This window comes from Cryptotermes secundus, unplaced genomic scaffold, assembly GCF_002891405.2.
Source record: "Cryptotermes secundus unplaced genomic scaffold, Csec_1.0 scaffold599, whole genome shotgun sequence".
NCBI classification, from domain to species: domain Eukaryota; kingdom Metazoa; phylum Arthropoda; class Insecta; order Blattodea; family Kalotermitidae; genus Cryptotermes; species Cryptotermes secundus.
The window spans coordinates 1,505,158-1,527,307 of record NW_019730109.1 but is presented as its reverse complement, the minus strand read 5'-3'; the positions used below and the strand labels follow the sequence as shown (position 1 = coordinate 1,527,307).

The 22,150-nt window shown below is 36.3% G+C and overlaps 2 protein-coding genes across 3 annotated transcripts in view; both read right to left on the bottom strand.

The window, feature by feature from the left end:
- LOC111866176 (guanine nucleotide-binding protein G(i) subunit alpha) overlaps positions 1-9,637 on the bottom strand; it is an 18,776-nt gene extending 9,139 nt beyond the window's left edge. Inside the window, exons 1-3 of the mRNA XM_023854863.2 lie at positions 8,457-9,637; positions 4,148-4,332; positions 957-1,243 (exon numbers count right to left, since the gene is read on the bottom strand). Of these exons, the coding sequence (XP_023710631.1) occupies positions 957-1,243; positions 4,148-4,332; positions 8,457-8,577 (593 nt within the window). The 5' untranslated portion in view covers positions 8,578-9,637. The remainder of the gene's footprint in view (positions 1-956; positions 1,244-4,147; positions 4,333-8,456) is intronic.
- A 7,935-nt stretch (positions 9,638-17,572) lies between these two features.
- The window catches only part of LOC111866196 (solute carrier family 41 member 1), a 46,878-nt gene continuing 42,300 nt past the window's right edge, over positions 17,573-22,150 (bottom strand). For both annotated transcript variants that reach the window (XM_033752139.1, XM_023854924.2), the window contains one exon: positions 17,573-21,008. In XM_033752139.1, coding sequence (XP_033608030.1) covers positions 20,823-21,008 — 186 coding nt within the window. In that variant the 3' untranslated portion in view covers positions 17,573-20,822. The remainder of the gene's footprint in view (positions 21,009-22,150) is intronic.

The following is a 22,150-nucleotide window of genomic DNA, read 5'->3' as shown; positions in this document are numbered from 1 at the left end:
AATATCTTATTTTGTTTTTTTGCGTCGTGGTGCACTTATTTTCGTATATCATATATATATATATATACAGTGTCCATCTTGCAGTGCATCCACTTTTACCTGTCACTTCACAACATGTTTCGGCACCATAGTGCCATCATAGTGCTGTGGGTGTTGTAACAACACCCACAGACAAAAAGGGAACACACATCACGAGACACGATACACACTGCATATAAGAGGAATGACTCCCGTAGTGGATGAACCATGCGCGGGTTTCGAATTGGGACAGATAAGATGAATATCTTAACAAGATTTTAGTATACAAAAAATTTATTATAACTGACGAATATTTTAAAATACTTTTTAAATAATTTTACATTAACATAATGGCATGCAATGCAATAGATTCTGTTCCTTCAATACAAGAAAATGTGATCAGTTATCTTCTGCTGCAAGGAATGTACTGATCTCAAGATAACAAAACTTACTTACCAACAAAGACTTCAGTTTTTTAAATAAGAAACTGTAAATGCAAAATGTATTATACAAATAATACATGTTTTCTATGTGTATGTGTGTGAGAGTAAGTGTATTGAGTATGAGCATGAGGGGTGAGCCATAAAACTGGCCTTAGTACTGTGACCTTCAATGATCTATCCTGCTTGTATTACTTACCAAACATAATTCAAAATGCTAATTATAACAGGAATAACTTCTCAAGAAGATACCTTAACATTTGCTAACTGTATTTTCTTACATTAATGAGTGTAATTTATGTGTCTAGTATCCAACATATACGCTACTGAAGTTGCAGAAATAATGAAACAGAAAGACGGTATCATGTAATAAGAGAGTAGAATTAATTGACATTCATGTAAGGATTTGTTACCACAAGAACTAGGTGTTATGTGGACATAGATCTATGTATGCATATGAGAACAAATCTCAATAAACTGAAAATTAATCTGACTTACTTGAAGTGTAAACCCTTAAAGGTGAAGTGAGTCTCAACTATGCCTGTGGTTTTCACTCTTGTCCTCAGGACATCCTGCTGTGTGGGAATGTAGTTTGGTAGTGAGATTCTGTCCAGTGCATTCAAGTAATATGCAGCCGAATCATTCAATTGATACTCTCTGGAACGAATGAAGCACAGCTGAACTCCAGCATCCTGCCAAAGCCTTTTCATTAACATCACCAGCTCTGGAGTCAGTTCTCCTTCTTCTGCTGCACTTGCTAATGTGAAGAACTGACGGGCATGGTCCTAGCACAAATTCAAAAGCAAGCACATTAGGCTATTGAGAAAGAGAATTTTTTTTGTTGGTTACATTGAAATAACTTAGGTTGGAAACACTGAATGTTCTTCTTCTGACTGTTTACACATTGGTGATTATGTTGAGAGACATTCCATGTGACGTAATTGGAAAATGGGAAACTGCTAGTAATTTTGAAAGAGGACAGATTGTTGGTGTATGTTAGCTGGAGCATCTGTGACAAAAACTGCCAAATTATTAGGTGTATCGAGAGTGGCAGTTTCTAAGGTTATGTCAGTGCCATACACAACCCACAGGAAGACAACATCAGTGAAGAGGAACAGTGTGCAAAAATCAACACTGACAGAAAGAGATCATTGTACATTGAGGGTTGTTTAAAAACAACCAGAAAATTACTATAACATAGGTGACAGCAGAACGGAATAATTATTAGATCATTTCCACAAAAACTGTCTAATGTAAGTTTCACAAATTCAACATCCATAGTAAGGATGCAATTGCTAAACTTCCAGCTACTGAAAGATGCATAAATGATGGTGTCATGAGCATAAAACTTTATCATCGGAAAACTGGAAATGTGTCACATGGTCAGATGAGTCATCCTTCATGCTGTTCCCTCCTCAGGAAGAGTTTATGTTTGGGGAACACCCAAGGAAGCCTACAATTCAGAATGCCTGGTTACAACAGTGAAACTCATGGGAGGAACTTCTCTGAAGGTTTGGGTAGCAATATCGTGGTACATTATTCCGCTGGTCCCATTATTAACCTTCATGGCCGAATTACTGAAAAAGAGTATGCGGACAGGTCAGGTAATCAGCTGCACCCTATGATTTCTGAACAATGATGCAGTTTTCCAAGATGACAATGCCCCCAGTCACACAGCTGGAACTGTTCAGTCATGGTTTGAAAAACATAAAGGTGAACTTCCATGTCTTCCCTGGTCAGCAAAATCATTAGATTTGAACATCACTGAACTGCTCAGGTCAGTTTTGGATACTAGAATGAGGAATGGACTCTCACCTCCAACATAACTAAAAATTTCAGCTTCTGATATTCTCTGGAAATACCTACACCTCTGACTGGTCACTTATGCCACTATTTCTACCATATCTTTACTGAGGCAAAAAAACATACCATTTAAAGGCCTTGATTCTTTCACCCTTCTCCTTGCTCATATTGTTTCACACAGGTTGCAAAAAAGGGCGATTAGAATTATAATGAACTCTGGTAACAGAGATTGATGTAGGGAATTGTTCAGGGAACTGGATATTTTACCCCTGCAATCTCAGTACATATTTTCTCTTGCAATGTTTGTGGTTAATAATAAAGATCAATTTAAGTTAAATTCTGAGTTATATAATAGGAATACAAGATATAATAATAAATTCCATTATCCTATATGTAAGTTGACTGTATTTCAGAAAGGAGTGTACTACCATGGAATTAAGGTTTTTAATTGGCTTCCTCCTAATATAAGGAACTTGGTCAAGAAGTTAAACATTTTAAAATTGCTTTAAGAAGATTTTTATTGATGAACTTGTTTTATTCCTTGGAAGAATACTTTGATTGTAAATTTGACTCCAATAATTAACTGTGATTTATTATGGTACTGAATAATGTAATGAATCTTATACTGTTATTTCTATGTAGTGTTATTTGTACTATCAATGACTAATTCCTTATCCTATATGTAGTGGATTTATGGAATGTAAATAAATGAGATGAGATGAGGGCCCCTGCCCTGACCTCTATCATGTCACTTTTCTCACACTCAGCATACTCTTCAGACCTGAAGATGGAGTCAGTATGTTCCTCCAAATCATCAGTTAACTTCTGCTAGATTACACATTGTCATGTCACAGAAGACAGCATTTGTCCAATTCAATAACAGAATGACAAACTTCAGAGACAAACAGTCAGAATATGCGGACACATAAACTGCCTAGACTTAGTTACACCATACCTTCTGCAAACTGCAGTGCCACATTCATTAGGAACAACGCAGTCTTAATTCCTGACATTTTTATGCATAGTTTCTAAATTTTATTTCAGTTTTTTGTTATATAACTTTTAACACAAATTAATACTTACAAAGTCTAAATTATTTCATCATGAGAAAGAACACTGTGCTACAACACACTAGGTAGCTAGAAGAAAAAGAGAAGAAGTTGACACACATGACTGATTTAGAACCTAGATTAGGTATACATAATATTACACAAGTTTCTGACATAGTTAGTTTGCAGTTACATAACCATAACTGTCAAAACTGGTTGTAAAATCAGGATTGGCTCATGAATGTAAACAATTTAACTTTTCACACAGAGATATTGGGTTTTCGGACTTTATCCATCGTCCTGGTTTTTAAGATAACTAAGAAAAACACGACGTTTCGGACTGGATCTGTTTCCATCCTGAGGTGAGGGAAAACACCTATTCTGTTGGGTCCCTTACAAAGAGCTAGCCTCAATCACTGGTCCAGTGAGGATGGAAACAGATCCAGTTTCCGAAACATCGTGTTTTTCTTAGTTATCTTAAAACCAGGACGATGGATAAAGTCTGAATCCTATAGTAACTACTTAATTTAACTTTTGTTTGTTATTAGCAATACTGTTTGTAACATACATCACCACTCCATCTTGGAGGACATGCAGTTCTAAGGCATGAATCACCATAAACCAACTAAACACCGGGAACACAAGTTCAAACTCTATCAGTGGCTGCTGTTCTTTTTATGTGTTGTCTTCTTATGACAGAGAGCTCACAATAATCTGACTCTCCATCCAACAAGTCTGCCACTTTGTGCTCATACAAGTCTTAGGGAACCTTTACAATAAAAGATGTTCTGAAACTAAAATAGGCTACAGCACACAAGAAGAATGTAAATAGCTTACTGCTCTGCCAGGCTCTGCAAAATCAATCCTCAACTGTCCCATTGCTCTGATTATTGCCATCAGGCTCTGAATTGTGTTGCTATAGACTACTGGACGATACTGCTCACATTCTTCTTTGGAGTAACCAGTCTCGTGAATGATTTTCATCTGCTTCACTATCGTACTTTTTCCAGATTCTCCAGCTCCTTTTAGAATAAAAAAAAATCAGCAAACATGCAATTCAAAAAGTGCAGGGTTTCATGTATACAGCCATATGGCTGCTTATTTTATTCCTTTATTAATATGATTTCCTGCCATCTGCCAACAACTTTGAAGTTGTTACCTCAACTACCAGATGACATTTGGTCCACAACACATCATCATCCAATTCATCACAATCCCTCCCTTCATCACAGAGCTCTTAACAAAAATTTCACATTTATAACAAGTTTCCTGTTTCCTTCACAACACTAGAAAAGTTAACAACGATGGCCTCTTAAAACCACGAAACTCTAACAGGCATCCAAACCAAGATTAGTGCCATGAATGAGCAGATAGTAGCAAGTGTGTATCCTAATCAGAGCAAAGTTTCAAAATGTACATGTACACACATGTACATACACAAACATCATAATAGTAAATAGTTTTTTATTTTGTATATTCCAATATAAGAAAATGTGGATCTATACATTCACTCTGCCATATGCCTTCATGGTTTAGTGCTTAATTAGTTAAGCAGAGGGACAACTTTACCTTTATATTCCACTACGGAGTTTGGGGTATCCATGAAACTAGTTAGGTTGATTAAAATGTGTTTAAGTGAAATACATAATAAAATCTGTATAGGTAAACATTTTTCTGATAGTTTTCCAATCAAGAATGGTCTAAAATAAGGAGATATGAAATACACAATGTCATAATCTGATGCACTCACATTTCACCATGACCTTCACTTCCTTTTTTGAGGATTTCCCCCACACCTTCACTTCATCTTATCACTTTCCTAACTCTTTTCATAAAATTACTTGGTTTACAGAACAGAGTCCCTAGAGCATCTGCAGGTAGTTGGTTCCAGAGCTAGATGGTCCTATTCACAAAGGAATATTTTCTGATATGTCTTTTCCTTTCTGCTCCTAATTTTTCTATCATGACTGACAAGCACAACAGATCATTGAAGCACAGAATTACTGGGGTTTTGGACTTTTCCCATTGTCCAGAATTTTAGGTAATAGAGGAAATGACATTTCGGAAACTGGATCTGTTTCCGTCTTCAGGAGAAGATGTATTTCATTATGCACAGAACAAACTGGGTTTTGGTGTAATGATATGAAAGAAGACTCTACTACCTGAAAGGGACTTCATATGTAACCTAACATAATCCCTCTGGATTCATATTTGTATTTTACAGCCAGTCAGTTCAATTTCTACAAGTAACAATGTGAAATCTCAATCCTTTTTGTCCGAAGTCATTTTTATAAAATACTGGTACCTCTGACAGAAATAAACACACATGGCAAAACACCATCAATGTGAGGGTATCATATTTCTATTAACAATTCACACTGAAGTCCACAATTGAATTACTATCATACAATACATGAGATCTTGCTAAACTTATACACAAAAAGAAAGCCTTGCTATAACTCACTTTTGTAAACCAATGCTTCTTCTCACATAAATACTGATTGAAAGACTGAACCTCCAAGCTGCTTAGAATAGAAAATAATGTACAATATTTCCATTCCAGAGATCCTTCATAGGCCTAAGCCAAGGTTGTAGAACATGTTGCATTACAAATACCATACTTGTTTCCTATGCAAATATAAATATGTGTACAACCATCTCTGTTAATACAGTTTCACACCAAAATAATTATATCATAAATCATCATCATCATCATCAGTACTTGCACATATTTATAGCTGACAAATTTTTTTATTGTAGTAAATTCTTCTACAGAGCAGGAGTGAGAGGGGAGATCCTCTTTTAACACTGACTTAACTGCTTTATATAAAGTTTACACTTTTTATCATCAAAGGAAGATTACTGAATACTTCAATGTTCAGGACACAAGGAAGGCTGCTGAGCAGGTGCAATGGAGAGGAAATAGCCATGATGACAAGAGAAACAGTTAACTATGATTAAGGTTAGGAACAGTCTCCCTTTCATTTTTCCCCTTCTATAATGTTCACTCCTTCATGGTCTGTACTGGAAACAAACTGCCTTCAACATTCTTAATAGTGTGCATCCTGTTGTGTGTCATAAACAAGGTACATAAAATGTATACAAAAGTATGCAAAGTAGACACTTTGTTTTAAATACAGAATATTGTTGTGTAGACTGCATACTTTTGTACACATTTTATGTACCTTGCCTTTAACAAGTGTGATAGACACACACATACCCAGCAGACCCAACAGCGTAACGCACGCAGTCGCGAGAACAAGACGCAACAGAAACACAATATACACGATAGGGAAGAAGAGCTCCAACAGAGTAGGATGAACAGGACTGGCGTAATAAGATACGACGTAGCGATCGGGAACCCTGAACAGTTTTAATATTTTTACGATTGACATTTGTCAATATATATGATGGACATATATTTTAGTTATTTTAAAGTGAAGACAAGGCATACAATGTACTAGTTTGACGTGAATTGAGTAGCACCTGAAGATGGCATTCTTATGCCGAAACATGTAGTGAAAGTGAGAGAAGAAGATAGATAAGTGTATGCACTGCAAGACGGAATAAACAAATCATGAACTTAAATCAGTGCAACAGGACGCTAAAATATAACAGTGATAGATATATTTGTAATAAACTGGAGTGTGGGATATAATCCTTAGTATGATTTAGTACTGATTCTACTACAAAGGAAGGCTTTTTACCTGAAGCACAGTTAGGTGGAGATTACCATGGACAAATGAATTGTGAAAATTTCTCTAAATGGATCTCCAGTCAAGTTCTAATTTTCCTCCTTCAGGTGTCATCATTATGAACAATGCACCCTACCACAAAAATAAGCAAAATAAAGCCCCAGTACAAAGTGCCAACAAACAGGATACGGATAACAGGTTGAAACTTACTGGGTTTTCTGATGAAATTTCTATGAGGAAAACTATACTGTTTGATAATACTGAGCGGTACATGAGGAGAAAGTGTACAAGGTCAAAAATTACTCAATGTCAGTCTGTACAGCAATGGGCTATGGGCTTGACAACTGGGGTTAAATTCCTGGCAGAGGCAAGATTTTTCTCTTCTTCACAGCATCCAGATTGGCTGTGGGGCCCAACCAGCCTCCTACCCAAAAATACCAGGGCTCTTTCACCGGGGTAAAGAGGCCAGGGGTGTTAAGCTGACCACACACCTCCATCAAGTGCTGCCAAGAATGGTGGAATTATACCTCCACTCACCTATACATCTTCATGGTGTCATGCTTAATTAATTAAGCACAGGAACAACTTCACATTTTACCTTCACCATGATCACATTGCAAACAGGTTACCTCCCTACATGTTAGATCTCAAACCAGCCAAGATAGCTTGAGAACAGTTCAAACATTAAGAACATGGGAAGTACCAGGAGACATTAGCATGAAAAGTATTGAAGAAATTGTGTCAGAAGGATTAACCTGTTATTGCGGCCATGTAGAAAAATTAGAATGTGATCACTGGGAGCATGGCTGCATGAATAACGCATTGAAATGTTTTGTCATCATCTTAGAAAGCAGCAATGAGAATGATGGAGACATTGTTGACTGTGACTTAGATTAAGTGCACTGTAGCAGCCACAGGTCTCAGCAATCAACTTACCAATAAAATTCAAAATTTTCACTCTTGTTAAACATTTAATTTTCATTAAGATATTTTTAATTGTTTTTATTTGTAAATATAACTATGATGGAATTAATGTATATAGCAAAATAAAACGAAGAGGGGGCGTTTCAGGAGCCATAAAGCAGTCAGTCAATGTTACTAGGACAGAACACACTCACGATTACATTCAGAGAAGCGGCAACCCTTTAGCCTGACCTTCCCTAAGCCTACAGATTAAAATTCCTTTCTGATATTTACTGAGATTAATGTCTGTCACTTGGACCTGCATTTTGTACTTCTTGGCACCCTGTCAGGGGTTATGTTGCATCTGGAATTGTACTGTGAATTTTTGCAAGCCTTGCCACCATCATTATGTAACATTCTATTCTTAAAAAGCACTAAAGTGCAACATTGTATACATCTACTTAACTGCAAAATGTCGCTCTATGACACATGAGAAGATGTTAATCCATTTTACACAACACAAGCTTACATCTGGTTATGTTTCTTACCCAATAATAAAAGCTTAACTTCTCTTGCAGCTCTTTCTCCATCTGCTCGGAGATCTTTATCTATTTTCTTAGACCTTTCGGCAGCTTCCTTCTCCACCGCTGTGCTAACAGCACACCCCATTTCAAGTTCGGCACTTGTTGCTTTAATCGACTCCACCCGGTTGCCAACCAGCGGAGAAATAACCTCGCACCGGAAATTCGGGTAACTTTAAAATTAATTAATTTTCAACTCACAATGCGCAGATTGATTTCTAAAACAATCTGTAATGTCTACATAAATTATTTTGCAATGAGGAAAGTCTCACTATATTCTCTCATGTATAAACAATACAACACTCCTCATGAAACACATCAGACGCACATTCAGCCTGAGTTTCGTCACAGCATGATCACCACCATAGCTATATCAACTATTTATTATTTTCATTTGAAATTTGTAACCAGTGTGGTAAAGGCAATCGATATGAATCATATTTCCGGCGATTATAGTGAAATATACCGAATGCTGCAAAACATATGAGTAGAGTCGAACAGTTATTCATTTAAATCTTTATATAAGCAGAGCAGTGTAAACCGAATATTGTTAAATATGTTGGCTACATTTGATAAGGATTGTCAATATTATTATGGGGTGTTTCGAAAACCAATATTCAGAAAAATGAGAAATATGTTCTAGAAATTAATATTTTATTTTAAAGGTACATATGATAGTTTTGAACATAATTAGTAAGTCTCCATGTGTGCACTATTGGTGATCTTGCACATCAAACGTGTGTTCAATCGATATGCAACTAGCCATGAGAGCTGTAGGATGTCTTCGGTTACGTGCACATCGGCTTAAATTTTTACTTTCAGATTATTCATACCTCGAATTTTGGCCCCATTAACGTAATTCTTTATAAAGCCTCCCCCCCACACACACAATCAAGCTGTGTGAAATCGTAGATCATAAGTTAGCACAGAATTTAACCACACCTGCCCCTCCAACGTTCAGTAAATGTTGCAGAGAACGGAAATGTCGCGGTGTGCCGTCTTGCAGATATGAGCTCGTGAAAATACTTTTGCCTGGATAAAATAAAGGTACAACATTCGCTGCAATACTTTTGAGCATTTGGAGACAGCCCCCCCCTTTTTTTTTCCACTTAGTGGGGGCTGGAGTTCAATTGGGTTCATTCGGCACGGCGGCCACTGATCGGTCTATTGTAGCCTGCTCCGGGTGATTATGATGATGGAGAATTTGGTGGAATGAAGATTGGCAGGGGAAATCGAAGTACTCTGAGAAGTGGAAGTCTCTCATCACAAATTTCTTGATTTGGAAGTTGATAACATCCTCTCTTGGAATATTATTAACAAACTAACTACAGTTTGCTTTATGATAAGATCTGTCAAACCTTATGTCAGGCTCATTGTTGCTGAAGATATATGATTCTCTGTTTCATTCTATACTATAATATGGAATTGTATTTTGGGGGCAGGCAACCAATACCAAGAAACTATGATACAAAAGAAAGCAGTTTGTTTAATGACAGGATATTGTAATAGGCATTCATGTAGAAATCTTTTCAGGCAGCTTGGAATTTTACCACTGAAATCACAATATATTTATTCAGTTTTGCTCTTTGTATCAAAGAATAGAAAACTTTTCACTACTAATCATGATGCACATAATCTCCAGACAAGGCAGAGTAGTAATTTATATCTCCCAACTTCCACCTTAACACTGTACCAAAAAGGTGTTTGTTTACAGGTATAAAGTTATTTAAAAAACTGCCTCTTGAAATAAAGGGGATTGTTGGGATACACAAGCAATTTAAGATTTATTTAAGAAGATACTTGATTACCCATTGTTTTTATGACTTGGAGGAGTATTATAGTGTTAATGAATGATGTTGTAAACTAATGGTTTTATATGAATAGTATGTTACTCTATATTGAATTATATGAGTCTATCTGTATAATAGTTTTATTGTTTTTATATCATTTATTTTATTGCTTTATAATTTTGACATGTTCTAATTATTTACTTGAGCTCAACTTATACCTGAACTGTACTTATGATTGTATTGCACTTTTATGTTCTTCTGCTTATCTTGACATATTTTAATTAATATTTGACATGTTCTATATCCTATGGTTTGTAACCAGTTTTATTGGATCATCTCGAACTTGAAATAAATTACAATTACAAAACCTGTCCCAGCACCACTTGACCAGACCCAGGATTGAACCCGGGCCGCTGCGTTGGGAAGCCAGCAACTAACCGCTTGAGCTATGGCGCAGCCAGAGTGGAGACATCCTTACCCATACCCACCATTATTCTTCTGATGAAGTGTATTTTAAAATCCTCTTAACATGTTGGCACTGATATTTTGTTGTGTATCTTACAGATAGATAACAGTTTGTTGACATTCACTATATGGATCAAAAGACTTAAAAAATGAAGACAGTTACCTCATCCCTTAAAGCAATTAAATATGGTGTACCTCAAGGTTCTGTTTTGGGACCCCTTTTATTCCTATTATTTATAAATGATCTGCCCCAAGTTATACATAATGCAGAGGTAGTACTATTTGCTGATGATACAAATATATTGATTACTGGAAAAAATATTTTATCATTAAATGAAAAAATTCAAAATGTAAAGAATCAATTATAAAATTGGTTTTATGAAAATCATTTAATAATAAACATGGATAAGTCAAAGGTATTATTTTTTCGGGGAAGTAGATCTATTCCAAGTACCAGACTCCTTTTTTATATAAATAATGAGGAGGTGGTTTGTTCAGTGGATATAAAATTTTTGGGTATTTGCATTACTGAAGATTTAAGTTGGGCAACCCACACCCAATGTGTGTGTCAAAAACTTAGCAAGACTACCTATTTGATAAAATCCCTATGGGACTCAGTGAGCCAAACTGTTTTAAGAAGTATGCATCTTGCAAAATTTGAATCCGTGTTGAAATACAGTATTATTTTTGGGGTAGGGTGCAAAAGTACTCTGAAACTATTTAAACTGCAGAAAAAATGTGTAAGGGTGATAAAAGGTGTTAAAAATAGAGTTTCCTATAGAAATTTGTTTCGTGGATTAAAGATTTTAAGTGTTACTTCCTTATATATTTTTCAGATCCTGTTTTATAATAAAAAATAAGATTTATACCACCTGGTATTCTGATGTTCATGGCTATAACACTATTCATAAACACAATTTGTAGGTACAATTTTGTAATACTGAGCATAGCGAGAGAGGGGTGATTAGTATGGGAACCAAAATATTTAATGGCCTTCCAACTGAATTAAAGAATATAATACATTTTAATGTTTTTAAGAAGAAACTTAAGAATTATTTGTTGTGTAATGTCTTCTATTCTCTTCAAGAATTTTTTAATAACTGTTGACATGAACTGCTTGTTGATAAATCTGTCTGTATATTTTTATGCCTTTTTTGGAGTATTTACTATTATAATTAATTGTTGACATAGACTGCTTGTTAATAAATCTGTCTATATGTTTAAAATATTTATTCTTATGTCTTTTTTGGAGTATTTATTATTCTTAAATTAAGTTCAAAATGTATTGCTGTATTACAGTGATGAATCACTGTGTGAATGTTATGTTATTTTTGATGCGAGGTTGTTGATATTTGACATGTCCAATTGTAATTCTCTACAGCTATGGATGAAATAAATAATAATAAAAAAATTATTTTGGGTACATGCTTTATGCAGAAAGACCAAACATTTTGTCTTCCCCTACCCATCTCTTCATTCACTGGTATCTCAATTTTTTCCATTACAAAGGTTCTGTTTTTCTGTGATGTCCCTATTTTACTTCAGCTGTTATGTCAGCACTGTGAGAAATCCAGTTTTCTTTAGAGAGACAGAGAGAGAGTGCAAACACTTTTAATTATACACACTGAATACTGTTTTTCAGGCCTGTTTACAGATAACTCTGTAACTGGCTCCAGCTCACTGAGACACATCTCTCACACAAGCATGAACTCATCCAGTATTTGTAAAGAAAACAGAAGGCATCATGTTATGTACTGATCATACCCACTCATGGAGCTGAGCCCTTCTTCAGAAGCTGCCAATTGTACAGCTACTCAAGAACTTCCCAGCATTTAATAGACCCAGAAGGTTCATTACTGTGTTCACAAGAGCTCTCTACTGGTCCATATGCTGAGCCAGATCAATCCAATCCATCTCTCTAAGATCAATTTTAATATTGTCTGGAAACCCACATCTTGGTCTTCCCAGTGGTCTCTTTCCTTCTGGCTTTCCAACCAATATCCTATATGCATTCATCTTCTTCTCCATTCATGCTACATGCCCTGCCAATCTCTTCCTCCTTGACTTGATCATTCTAATTATAATTCGAGGGGAGTAAAAATTTTGAAACTCCTAAGTTCTGCTTGAACATGGCTATCACACACCTCAGGGACAGGTAACAGAGGAGTATGGACCAATGGTGGAATGAGTAACAGAAGAAAATTCTGCTCCAGTCCCGCTTCCACGGTGAATTTCACATGGCGTCATCTGGGATCGAATCCAAGGCTATGCAATTAGAAGCCAGTGCCTAAGAATATGAGCTGTGGCACGGCCTACAGATTATACAGAGTGAGTCTAATTGCGTATCATGAATACAATTACAGTAAAACTTGGTTATAGCAACATCGCTTTCTGCGACACCTTGTCTATTGCGTCAAATATTCAATGGTACGAACTAATTCCTCATAAAGCAACTGTTTTTATACCTTGCTTAGTACGACATGCACAAATGCATCAACCTCGTACGTAACGTCATTTTCATTCCTGAATTTCTCTGATATCGTGGGAAAGTTCGATGTGTCTGCCCACCCTCACTTTCTCTACTTGCTGACGTCACTGTCCTGGAAGAATACGACCGCGGGCTGCAAGAGGAGCGTGGGTTTTATGCGAAAACAAGGGTGTGGGGTGGGACTGCGTGAATAGTGCAAGAGGACGCGGCAGGTTGTTAACTGCATTCCTTTCCTAGAATCTCGTCTAACAGGACCTCACATTGTCTACTTACCCTATAGTGTTCCTGCCTAAACCCAGAGAAGTGCAGTAGCGAAAACATGGCAATGAAAAGGAAAGTTTTAAACATTGAAGAGAAAGTTAAAATGATTCGTGAAATATTGTGTGTATTGTCAGTGAAAAGCGCTGTAACATGTCTTTGATATTACACATTTGGGCAATTCCACGTTAATGTTACGTTAGTCTGTACTTAACTACGTATTTCACTAAAAAATGCAACATTTTAACTCGGTTTTTGGTAGATTTTTACGTGACTAACATAAGGCTACTGTGGAAGTGCCCATTTCGGTTACAACGACATTCGTTTATAACGACACTATTTTACGTCCCTTTGATGACGTTATAACCAAGTTCTACTGTATATGCATCTCTAACCAAACAGAAATATTCATATAAATATATGGTTGCAACTGTTTCATTAGCAAGATATGGCAACAAGAAGCATGAGGAAACAAAGTAGACAAATAATGTAGATGTGGACACAGTTTATCAGCTATGAACATAATGGTATCTGGCCAGTTTCTTCAGAGAAGATGCTGAAACAGTCCACCATTACAGTCAATGCATAAGGGCCTTGTTGTAGCAAGAATTCCTGCTCCTCTCAAAGAAATCAGGCATGTTGTGTATAGTCCTCCCAGCCACTTCAATGGCATTCTGCAGCTTGTCCCATGTTACATCGCTGGGTGTAAATGATGCTCTTCAGAGGACCCTTATGAGTAGAAGTGGGCAGGAGTACGATCAGATAATTGCAGAAGTCACGCAACTGATCTGTTTCATCCAGTCCACCAACTTAGGTGCAGCTAATTACCATGACATTGTGAGAAGACTGGGCTGGAGTCTGATCATGCAGTACACACAATGTATGCCATTGGTATGTTGTCCAATAGTTGCTGCAACTATCAAGAGAGAAACTAAATAGGAGGTCCCCAATATCTGATGTGTTAGCCCATAAGGACCTAGGAGGCCACCAATTATTCCTGCCGAAACACCGCTTCATAGCTGCCTTATGCAGTGTTGTTGTATCTTATTAATGAAGCAGTGAAGATCATATTGTCATGTGACTGACTGACTGTAGATAGATTTTGGATTGATGTCTTTTTTATTATTATTTTAACTGCAAATGGGTTTTTACCTGGTCGAAGTGGTACTACAGTAAGACACAAGAGACAAATTACTTCTGTTATTAGGCTCTTTGATAAAGCATCTGATCTCTCGCATCAACGCATACACACTAGTGTGCAAAATCATATCTTTAGTGCTATTGCTTGGGAGCAGCTTCCAATGGTGGATGTTCCCCTTCCTCTGGGTTCCCAAACTGTCCCTGGCCTCAGGTTCCAGCTTCTCACAGCAACTGAGCTCCAGCAGTTATCCGGCTAATTCATTCATGCATCAACCAACTCACTGACTCACTGAATTTTCCTGCTTATAACATCCCGATATGGACCATGCAGAAAACACCGCTTCCCATTATTGTTTCCATGGGACCATGCTCGTTTGTGGAGCCTTACTTAATAATGGCTGTTTTATAGTTGCTTCTTTCATGGTCATTGCCTAGGAACGGGTCTACATGTCATAGTGTATTTATCTGAACATTTCTGCTTCCCTGTAAGTGTGGGACATGATGTTTATATTTATTGTATGGAATTAAGACTTGTGGGGCATGCGGCAGCATAGTTGGTTGAGGCACTATACTGCAAGCTGGAAAGTTGTTGATTTGATTCCTAATGAAGTCATTGGATTTTTTTCAATTGAACTAATCCTTTTGGCTATGCTATGGCCGTGGGGTTAACTCAGCCTCTAACAGAAATGAGTACTAGAATCTTCCTGGGGGGTAAAGGGCGGGCGGCTGGCCAGCATCTCACAACCCTATGAGCTTCCATAGCCTGTTACAGGAATAGCTTCACTTTTTTAATTTTTTAATTAAGACTCAGTCGATATAATATTTAATAGGAGAAGAGGGAAGAACATGGAAAGTACTATCTTTGGATTGACCTGAAGTGACTTGTTAAAACCATGCAACAAGTTAGGACAGCCATTAAGTATGCATGGGACTCAACTGAGTACCTCCTAAATACAGCATTTATGCTACTTTCATTTGCTAAATAATGGATTAGAAAAACCAAAGAAAGCAGCTCAACAGGTTTATATAGTACACCAGCAACATAAAAAATATACATTTTTCATTGCAAAGGACATATTTTATCCTGATTTGGCAAAAGAATTGTGCATGTTCACATGAATGCNAGAAAGCAGCTCAACAGGTTTATATAGTACACCAGCAACATAAAAAGTATACATTTTTCATTGCAAAGGACATATTTTTATCCTGATTTGGCAAAAGAATTGTGCATGTTCACATGAATGTTGTACCATCAAAAAATAAGCATATGTTCAATGTATTGATCTCTTACAGTGTGTCCTAGAATAATGTCACCATTATTTGTGATATCACCTTTTACATGTATCACATTAATAGCAGAAAACTACAACAGGAAGCAAAACTGGTAGTAGTGAAGTCATCAAGCTCTACTTATTGAAGATGTTCAAAATTATCATCCAAACTAGATCTATAATGCCAAACAGAAGTGCAAACACATTTTGGTAACCACCATTCGGGGAAATTGTATTCTTCAGAAAATGCAGTCTGATGACCAGTCTCCTGTAATCAAATCATATCTGAATGAACAGCTGTCTTTCTCATTAACTTATAAAGCTGCATTATACATAATGTTTGTGCAGAATTTAAATTAGACATTGTAACCCTACAAAAGGGACCCTGCTATCAGCAATTAATCTATATTTTTTTTAAATGACAAGGAAACAGTTTCCAAGACTTCAGGTTCGCACAGTGATGAGAATCAAGATATCAGTCTTCAGGGAATGGGGCTACATAGTTTGGNTGTGTAACCCCGGTCAAAGTTTGACACTTCTCTGGCCATTATCTCCGTAACCGTTCAACTTTGGACATAGGTGTTTTGGGTTATATCGGCATACTTTAACATAAGGAACACCCTCCCGAAGTTTGGCACATTCCTCCTGGGACACCCTGTATACTACAATGACTCCCAACAGGACCATAATCAAATTATTTCTTGTGCTCAACCTGGAGAAAATTAGAAATTTATACCATATCACAAGATCAAGAGAAATCTAACAGTTCTGCACTCTGCAATTCTCATCTTTACAACAAAAGGTGTATATGTGCTTTTCTAAGTTCTCATATTTTCATATCACTTCCAGGAAAAGCACACTCAATGTCACAAGCTTACATTGTAACAAAATCTGTACGGACAACAATACTGCATCATGAAGACTGCAAGCAGCCCATTTAGAATTTAAGCTTTACATCATAACGTCTTTTCACATGTTTAATATTCTGTTCTTGTAGTGGGATTTTACCTGCTCGAACAGCCAATTTTTCCACAAAATCTGGATTTTGAACTTACTACATTTGAAACTGACAAGGCACAGAAAAAGTTAAAGATGCATTATCACTGTATTATTTTTCAAGTTTCAACAAGCTACACATAAGGTTTCCTTTCACTTCAGTGACATGTAGCAGAACAGAACATTTACATAAAATAACGTGCTGTATACTTCAACCTGTCAGGTGATGGGAATGTAAATTCTACTGTATTTTTGGCATTGTATAATTTCCGATATATTCAAGATAACATGTAATGCATGCTTTGTTCACTCCTTTGTTGAGGCACAGGACATGGCAGCAAGGGGATATGTGAATGTGACATACCTGCAATTTCCATAATGCACATCCAAAATACAAGATGCAAGAATAATTCCACACCACTGTTATGGAGTCCTTTCAGAGGCATGAACGAAGGATGAATTCATTCTTCTAAGAATCAATAGTAGTGTGATTTGGAATATAACTTAAGAGTCTTCTATTTCCCATACCCAGCCACCACTCACAAGCTATGAATGTGACCATTTCAAGAGTAACTTGTACAGAACTTGCAACTACTCTAGCCATCTGGTCCCAGCTGAATCCCAATATAAACAATGTATAATTTCCTGTATTTAGTGAATTTTTATTTAATGTGCAACCCATCTTTGGTGTGCGAAATTTTTAGCCCTCTAGAACTTACATCTCAATTTAATGTGGTCAAAAACAGCAACAGATATTCACATTTTCTCTCTGTGGGAAACTGTTCCCACACAATCACTGTGTTAATTTTGTAAGTTATTATTTTTTTAATGAATTAAAACACTGACTGTGTAATTTTATTTATGTGTACAGACAGTTCCTTCATAGCAGTGTTTATACCATATGCCATTAATTATTTCAGAAAGTAATTTCATGTCACTAATCATGTAACAGTATTTATTTCTGAAGAAAGAGGAGCTTTAACAAGTTGCGTAAAACACAGATTTCAATCAATTGCATAACTCCTAATGAAATTTGAGCACAGACACTATTATAAACAAACTTTATCAAAAATGCCTAACTGAAACATTTTGAAAAGCCTGCTTCATTTATACTACAGTACTAAACTTGACAGAATAACAATACGCTGCTCCTAGTTTGACGGAATGTTTCTGGCAAAACTAGCTTATTTCTATAAGCAAACTTCATCAAAATACCTAACCCATCTTTTTCAACTGGTAACAGGGCATCACAATAGACATCTTCTAGTTCACCACTGAACATTAAAGATACAGTTCTTTCAGTCTCAACCAATTATAACAGTTGGTGCTTCAGTGATTTGACCTTCAGGTACAAAATAAATACTGACACACACACATTAGAAATCCCAATAATAGTTATTATTTCCACACTACCATCCCACACTCCATTTTTCACCATTTAAATTTTATTACCTCCCACTGTATTAATATTTAGCTGCACATTATTCAGAAAGATGTCAAAATAAATAAAGAGTAACATTTCCCAATCACTGTATAACTAAATACCTTGAATTGCCTTCATTCACCAATATACCAAGGCTTCAAACCAAACATCTGCCATTCATAGCTGCAGTCTCCCAAAATTATCCCTCCACTGAGCCACGTTTTATATACATTAAATTACAATTTCAATGAAGATGCACATTATTGAGAATGGACAGTTTATTTCTGCAATTCATTGCTGCCTGGTGGTTAATCAGATAACTCTTAATGTGCAGCCACAAGTTGTTCTTCACAGAGAGAAATTGGTGGGGGGGAATAGAAAAAATGGAGAGCCCTCAAAATAAATAACTCCCACCTTCCGCTACAGTTTCCACATATTATGCATCCACTTATCAATCTCATACACACTAAATCACATTTTCACTGCAAATACACGCTATCAACAACGGAAATTTGTTTTCCATGAAGGTCATAACTGCAATGCTGCCTGACAGCTAATTCCATGGCTACTTCCACAGCTTTCTATGTGGACATTCCAGTTAGCCGTGGGCTTTTATATATGTAAAGAGAATTATACACAGTATGCCATTATAAGAAAAAGAACACTTTCTTGACATTTTTCATAACCCCCATTTAATGAGAAACTCAGTTTAGTGTAAGAAAAAGTCATTCACCCAGAGAGTCATTAAACAAGGATTTCACTGCATTCCAAAATGACTTCCAGGAAAGAGAAAAGGGAAGATAAACAATTATGTGAAACATGCGTCTTTTAACCATAAGTGGTTCTAAATATCCAAATGGAATATCATTAAACTTCTGGCTGGGTATGAGAGAATGTTCAATCATGGTCCACTGATAACACAATAGGTATGATATGCCATTACATACTTTAATTTAAATCGCATATAGGTCTTGGGTATGACTAGCTAAAAAGCTGGAACTTTTATTAGTTAGAATTTCATTATTTAGGTGGCAGCACTACATAGAACACACAGCATAATACCTGCCATCTATCCAATTTTTCTCCATTGTTCAGGTGGCAGGTTGAGATCACTTTGTGCTTGAGTGTTCCTACAATGGCGCACAATAGATCAAGTGTATGTAAATAAGATTGTTTACTGGACTTTACAATAATCATAATTTTTTAAGATAGTTTAGATTTTGCATTGTAAAGTATTCAGAATTACATGGCTGAAAGGAACTACCCAGGGTAGATTACACTATAGCAGATAGAACTCCCCAGGTAAATGGTTCACTCCAGGCAGAGAAGACTGACAGGATCAAATGCAACTCAACTGCTATGGTTAGATGGGGCAATTATTTCATTAAAAACAAATCTTAACTAACTTAAAATTACACTAACCTGAAGACTGTAGTGCACACTTCCTAAATACTAGATATTATGATTGTACTGCCAATATATAATCTTCTGGAATTATGCAGCAACATTTTATCCACTCATTTAAACTTATAAGGTATACATGAACAAATGTATGGGGCATAAAATAAACATATTTAGATTTTAACAATAAATTATTTCAATATAAGCATAAGTGATTCAAACAGTAATTCACAGCAATATTTCCTGAAGTCAAATTCAGAATTCTCAAATATGTCATAATTAATTCATAATTTTTTAGGGTTCTGATGTCATGGGACTACCAATTGCATATGTACTATGGTCACAAACAAAACCTCTAAAATATGAAAACAAACACCTCTAATTAAAATCTTGTGGTAAAAGACTGACAATTTGTTTAAATAACACAGACATCTCTGGTTTCCCAACATCTGACTTACAAATGCATTAAGAAGTATTACACTGGTCACATGTGGAAGACTAAGGAACCATAAAGTAAAGATGCATTCATTTCCAGTTTTATAAAACTACTTACTGTCTTACAAATGTTCTCCAGAATGTGTCCCAAAGTCAATACAAAAGCAAAAGTGACATTACTGCATGTAAGTCATGGGGTAATCAACTGAATAAAACTGGACAGGCATAGTTTAGTCATTTCGAGGAAAAGGTTTTAATTTTATTAAGTGATAATTGATCACTCTAACAAAGGGCCTTATCAAAAACTGTATACAAGAATGCTGAACTTCTGTGTCAAGGTTCTGTAAGTCTCCATCATTGTGAACTAACTTTAGTCTTCCTATATGGTTCATGTACAAACAAAATTTTATAAATAAAACTTTTCTTCAATAAAAATGACACATTGGAACATAAAGGAGAAAGCTTTCCTAGTTTCGAGGAATACTGAATTCAATGAAGGTTCTCTCAGTCTCCATCCTTTGGTTCATCTTTAAATATTCCTAAATAGTTCCTGTGTGAACAAAATTATTTTAAAAGTTAAAACTCTTGTTCCTTGAAACAAGGTTTCCTAGTTCATATTCATACATAAAAATGAATGGATCATCAGTAAGGCCTCTCAATGAGAGTTTAGTCTCCCACATCTGTATCTCTATCTCCAACTAAATATAGAAAATGAAATGCAATGGCCAACAAGCTGATCCCTAACAAGTCTCCAAGAGAAGTTAGGTATGGGATCGCAGAATTGTCCGGATCAATCTTGCGTTTCCACATCCAATGTATCATTATGTAGGCAATGTACAGTAGAGCAGCAACCTGAAATAATAATAGAAACCACACACATCATACACAATCAGCCCCTTTGTCTGGCTGTGGAAACCTTCATATAAAGGCTACATTAGCCATGTTATCAGCTAAGTGATACCATGACAATACCTAAAAAATACCACAGAAAATATGTTCCTTGCACTACTGGCATTAAGTTTTCGCCATTGAAAACCTCTGTCCAGGGGCCAGGGGTGCAGTTACTATATTACTATGGCATCGGAGAATTTCAGCCATATTCTGAGCCCAAGACTTCCAAGGCCTCAGTCTCCCTTTAGCAGCCAAAATTTGTAACCGCAAATAGTAATTTCATCAATACATAATCATAGTCACAATCTTACAGATACAATCTAAATGATAAGAGAAATAATTGAATAAACACATAAAAATAAATAATTGAGAAGAAAGATCATCTATTATAAGATCGTCACCAAGAGGCTTTCGCAATTTAAATTGATAACTGATGTGTGAGCACATATGGTGTGTTTATGGTTGATGCTGAGTGGAATAGAGGGTGTATGACTGTCAGAGGTATATCCATGTAGGAGGCCCACACTCTTAAGCTCCACCCAGGTCCTCAGAAACAAGGCAACTCTGATGCCTTCATCCTTATAGTTTTGAAGGCTTTAGAGCTGAGAATTCTAAAGTCATGCCACCAGGACACAAAAGCTTCATTCATTACACTGTCACCTCTCTTTGCAAATTGCTTCCTCACATTCAGGAAAACTGTGCTGAACTTTGCTGTAACCATGGTCAGGTGCCAAGACCTGATAAAAATGTTCTAAAAGTAAACCAATTCATGTTGAAATAAGCAGTCACACTAACAGAAAGCACTACTGTGTTCTTCAGAGGTTACAGGAAAATGGATAAGCCATGGAAGGGACTAGTGGAGTAAGCTTTTGTGGCACAATACAGTATCAGAAATAGTAAATGATTTGCAGATTTGCCTCCAACAGTAACCAACTCCCATACCTGACAGCAATTATTCCACTTGATTTCAGTAATTTTCAGGCATCTCCTGCTCACTGTAAAGTTTTCATACTTTGTTTCTGAATACTGTTGTTGTCTAGGGCATGAAAGTAGGCATAACCAAAGGGGCCAACAGAGAAATATCTTCATATCCCCTCCACACA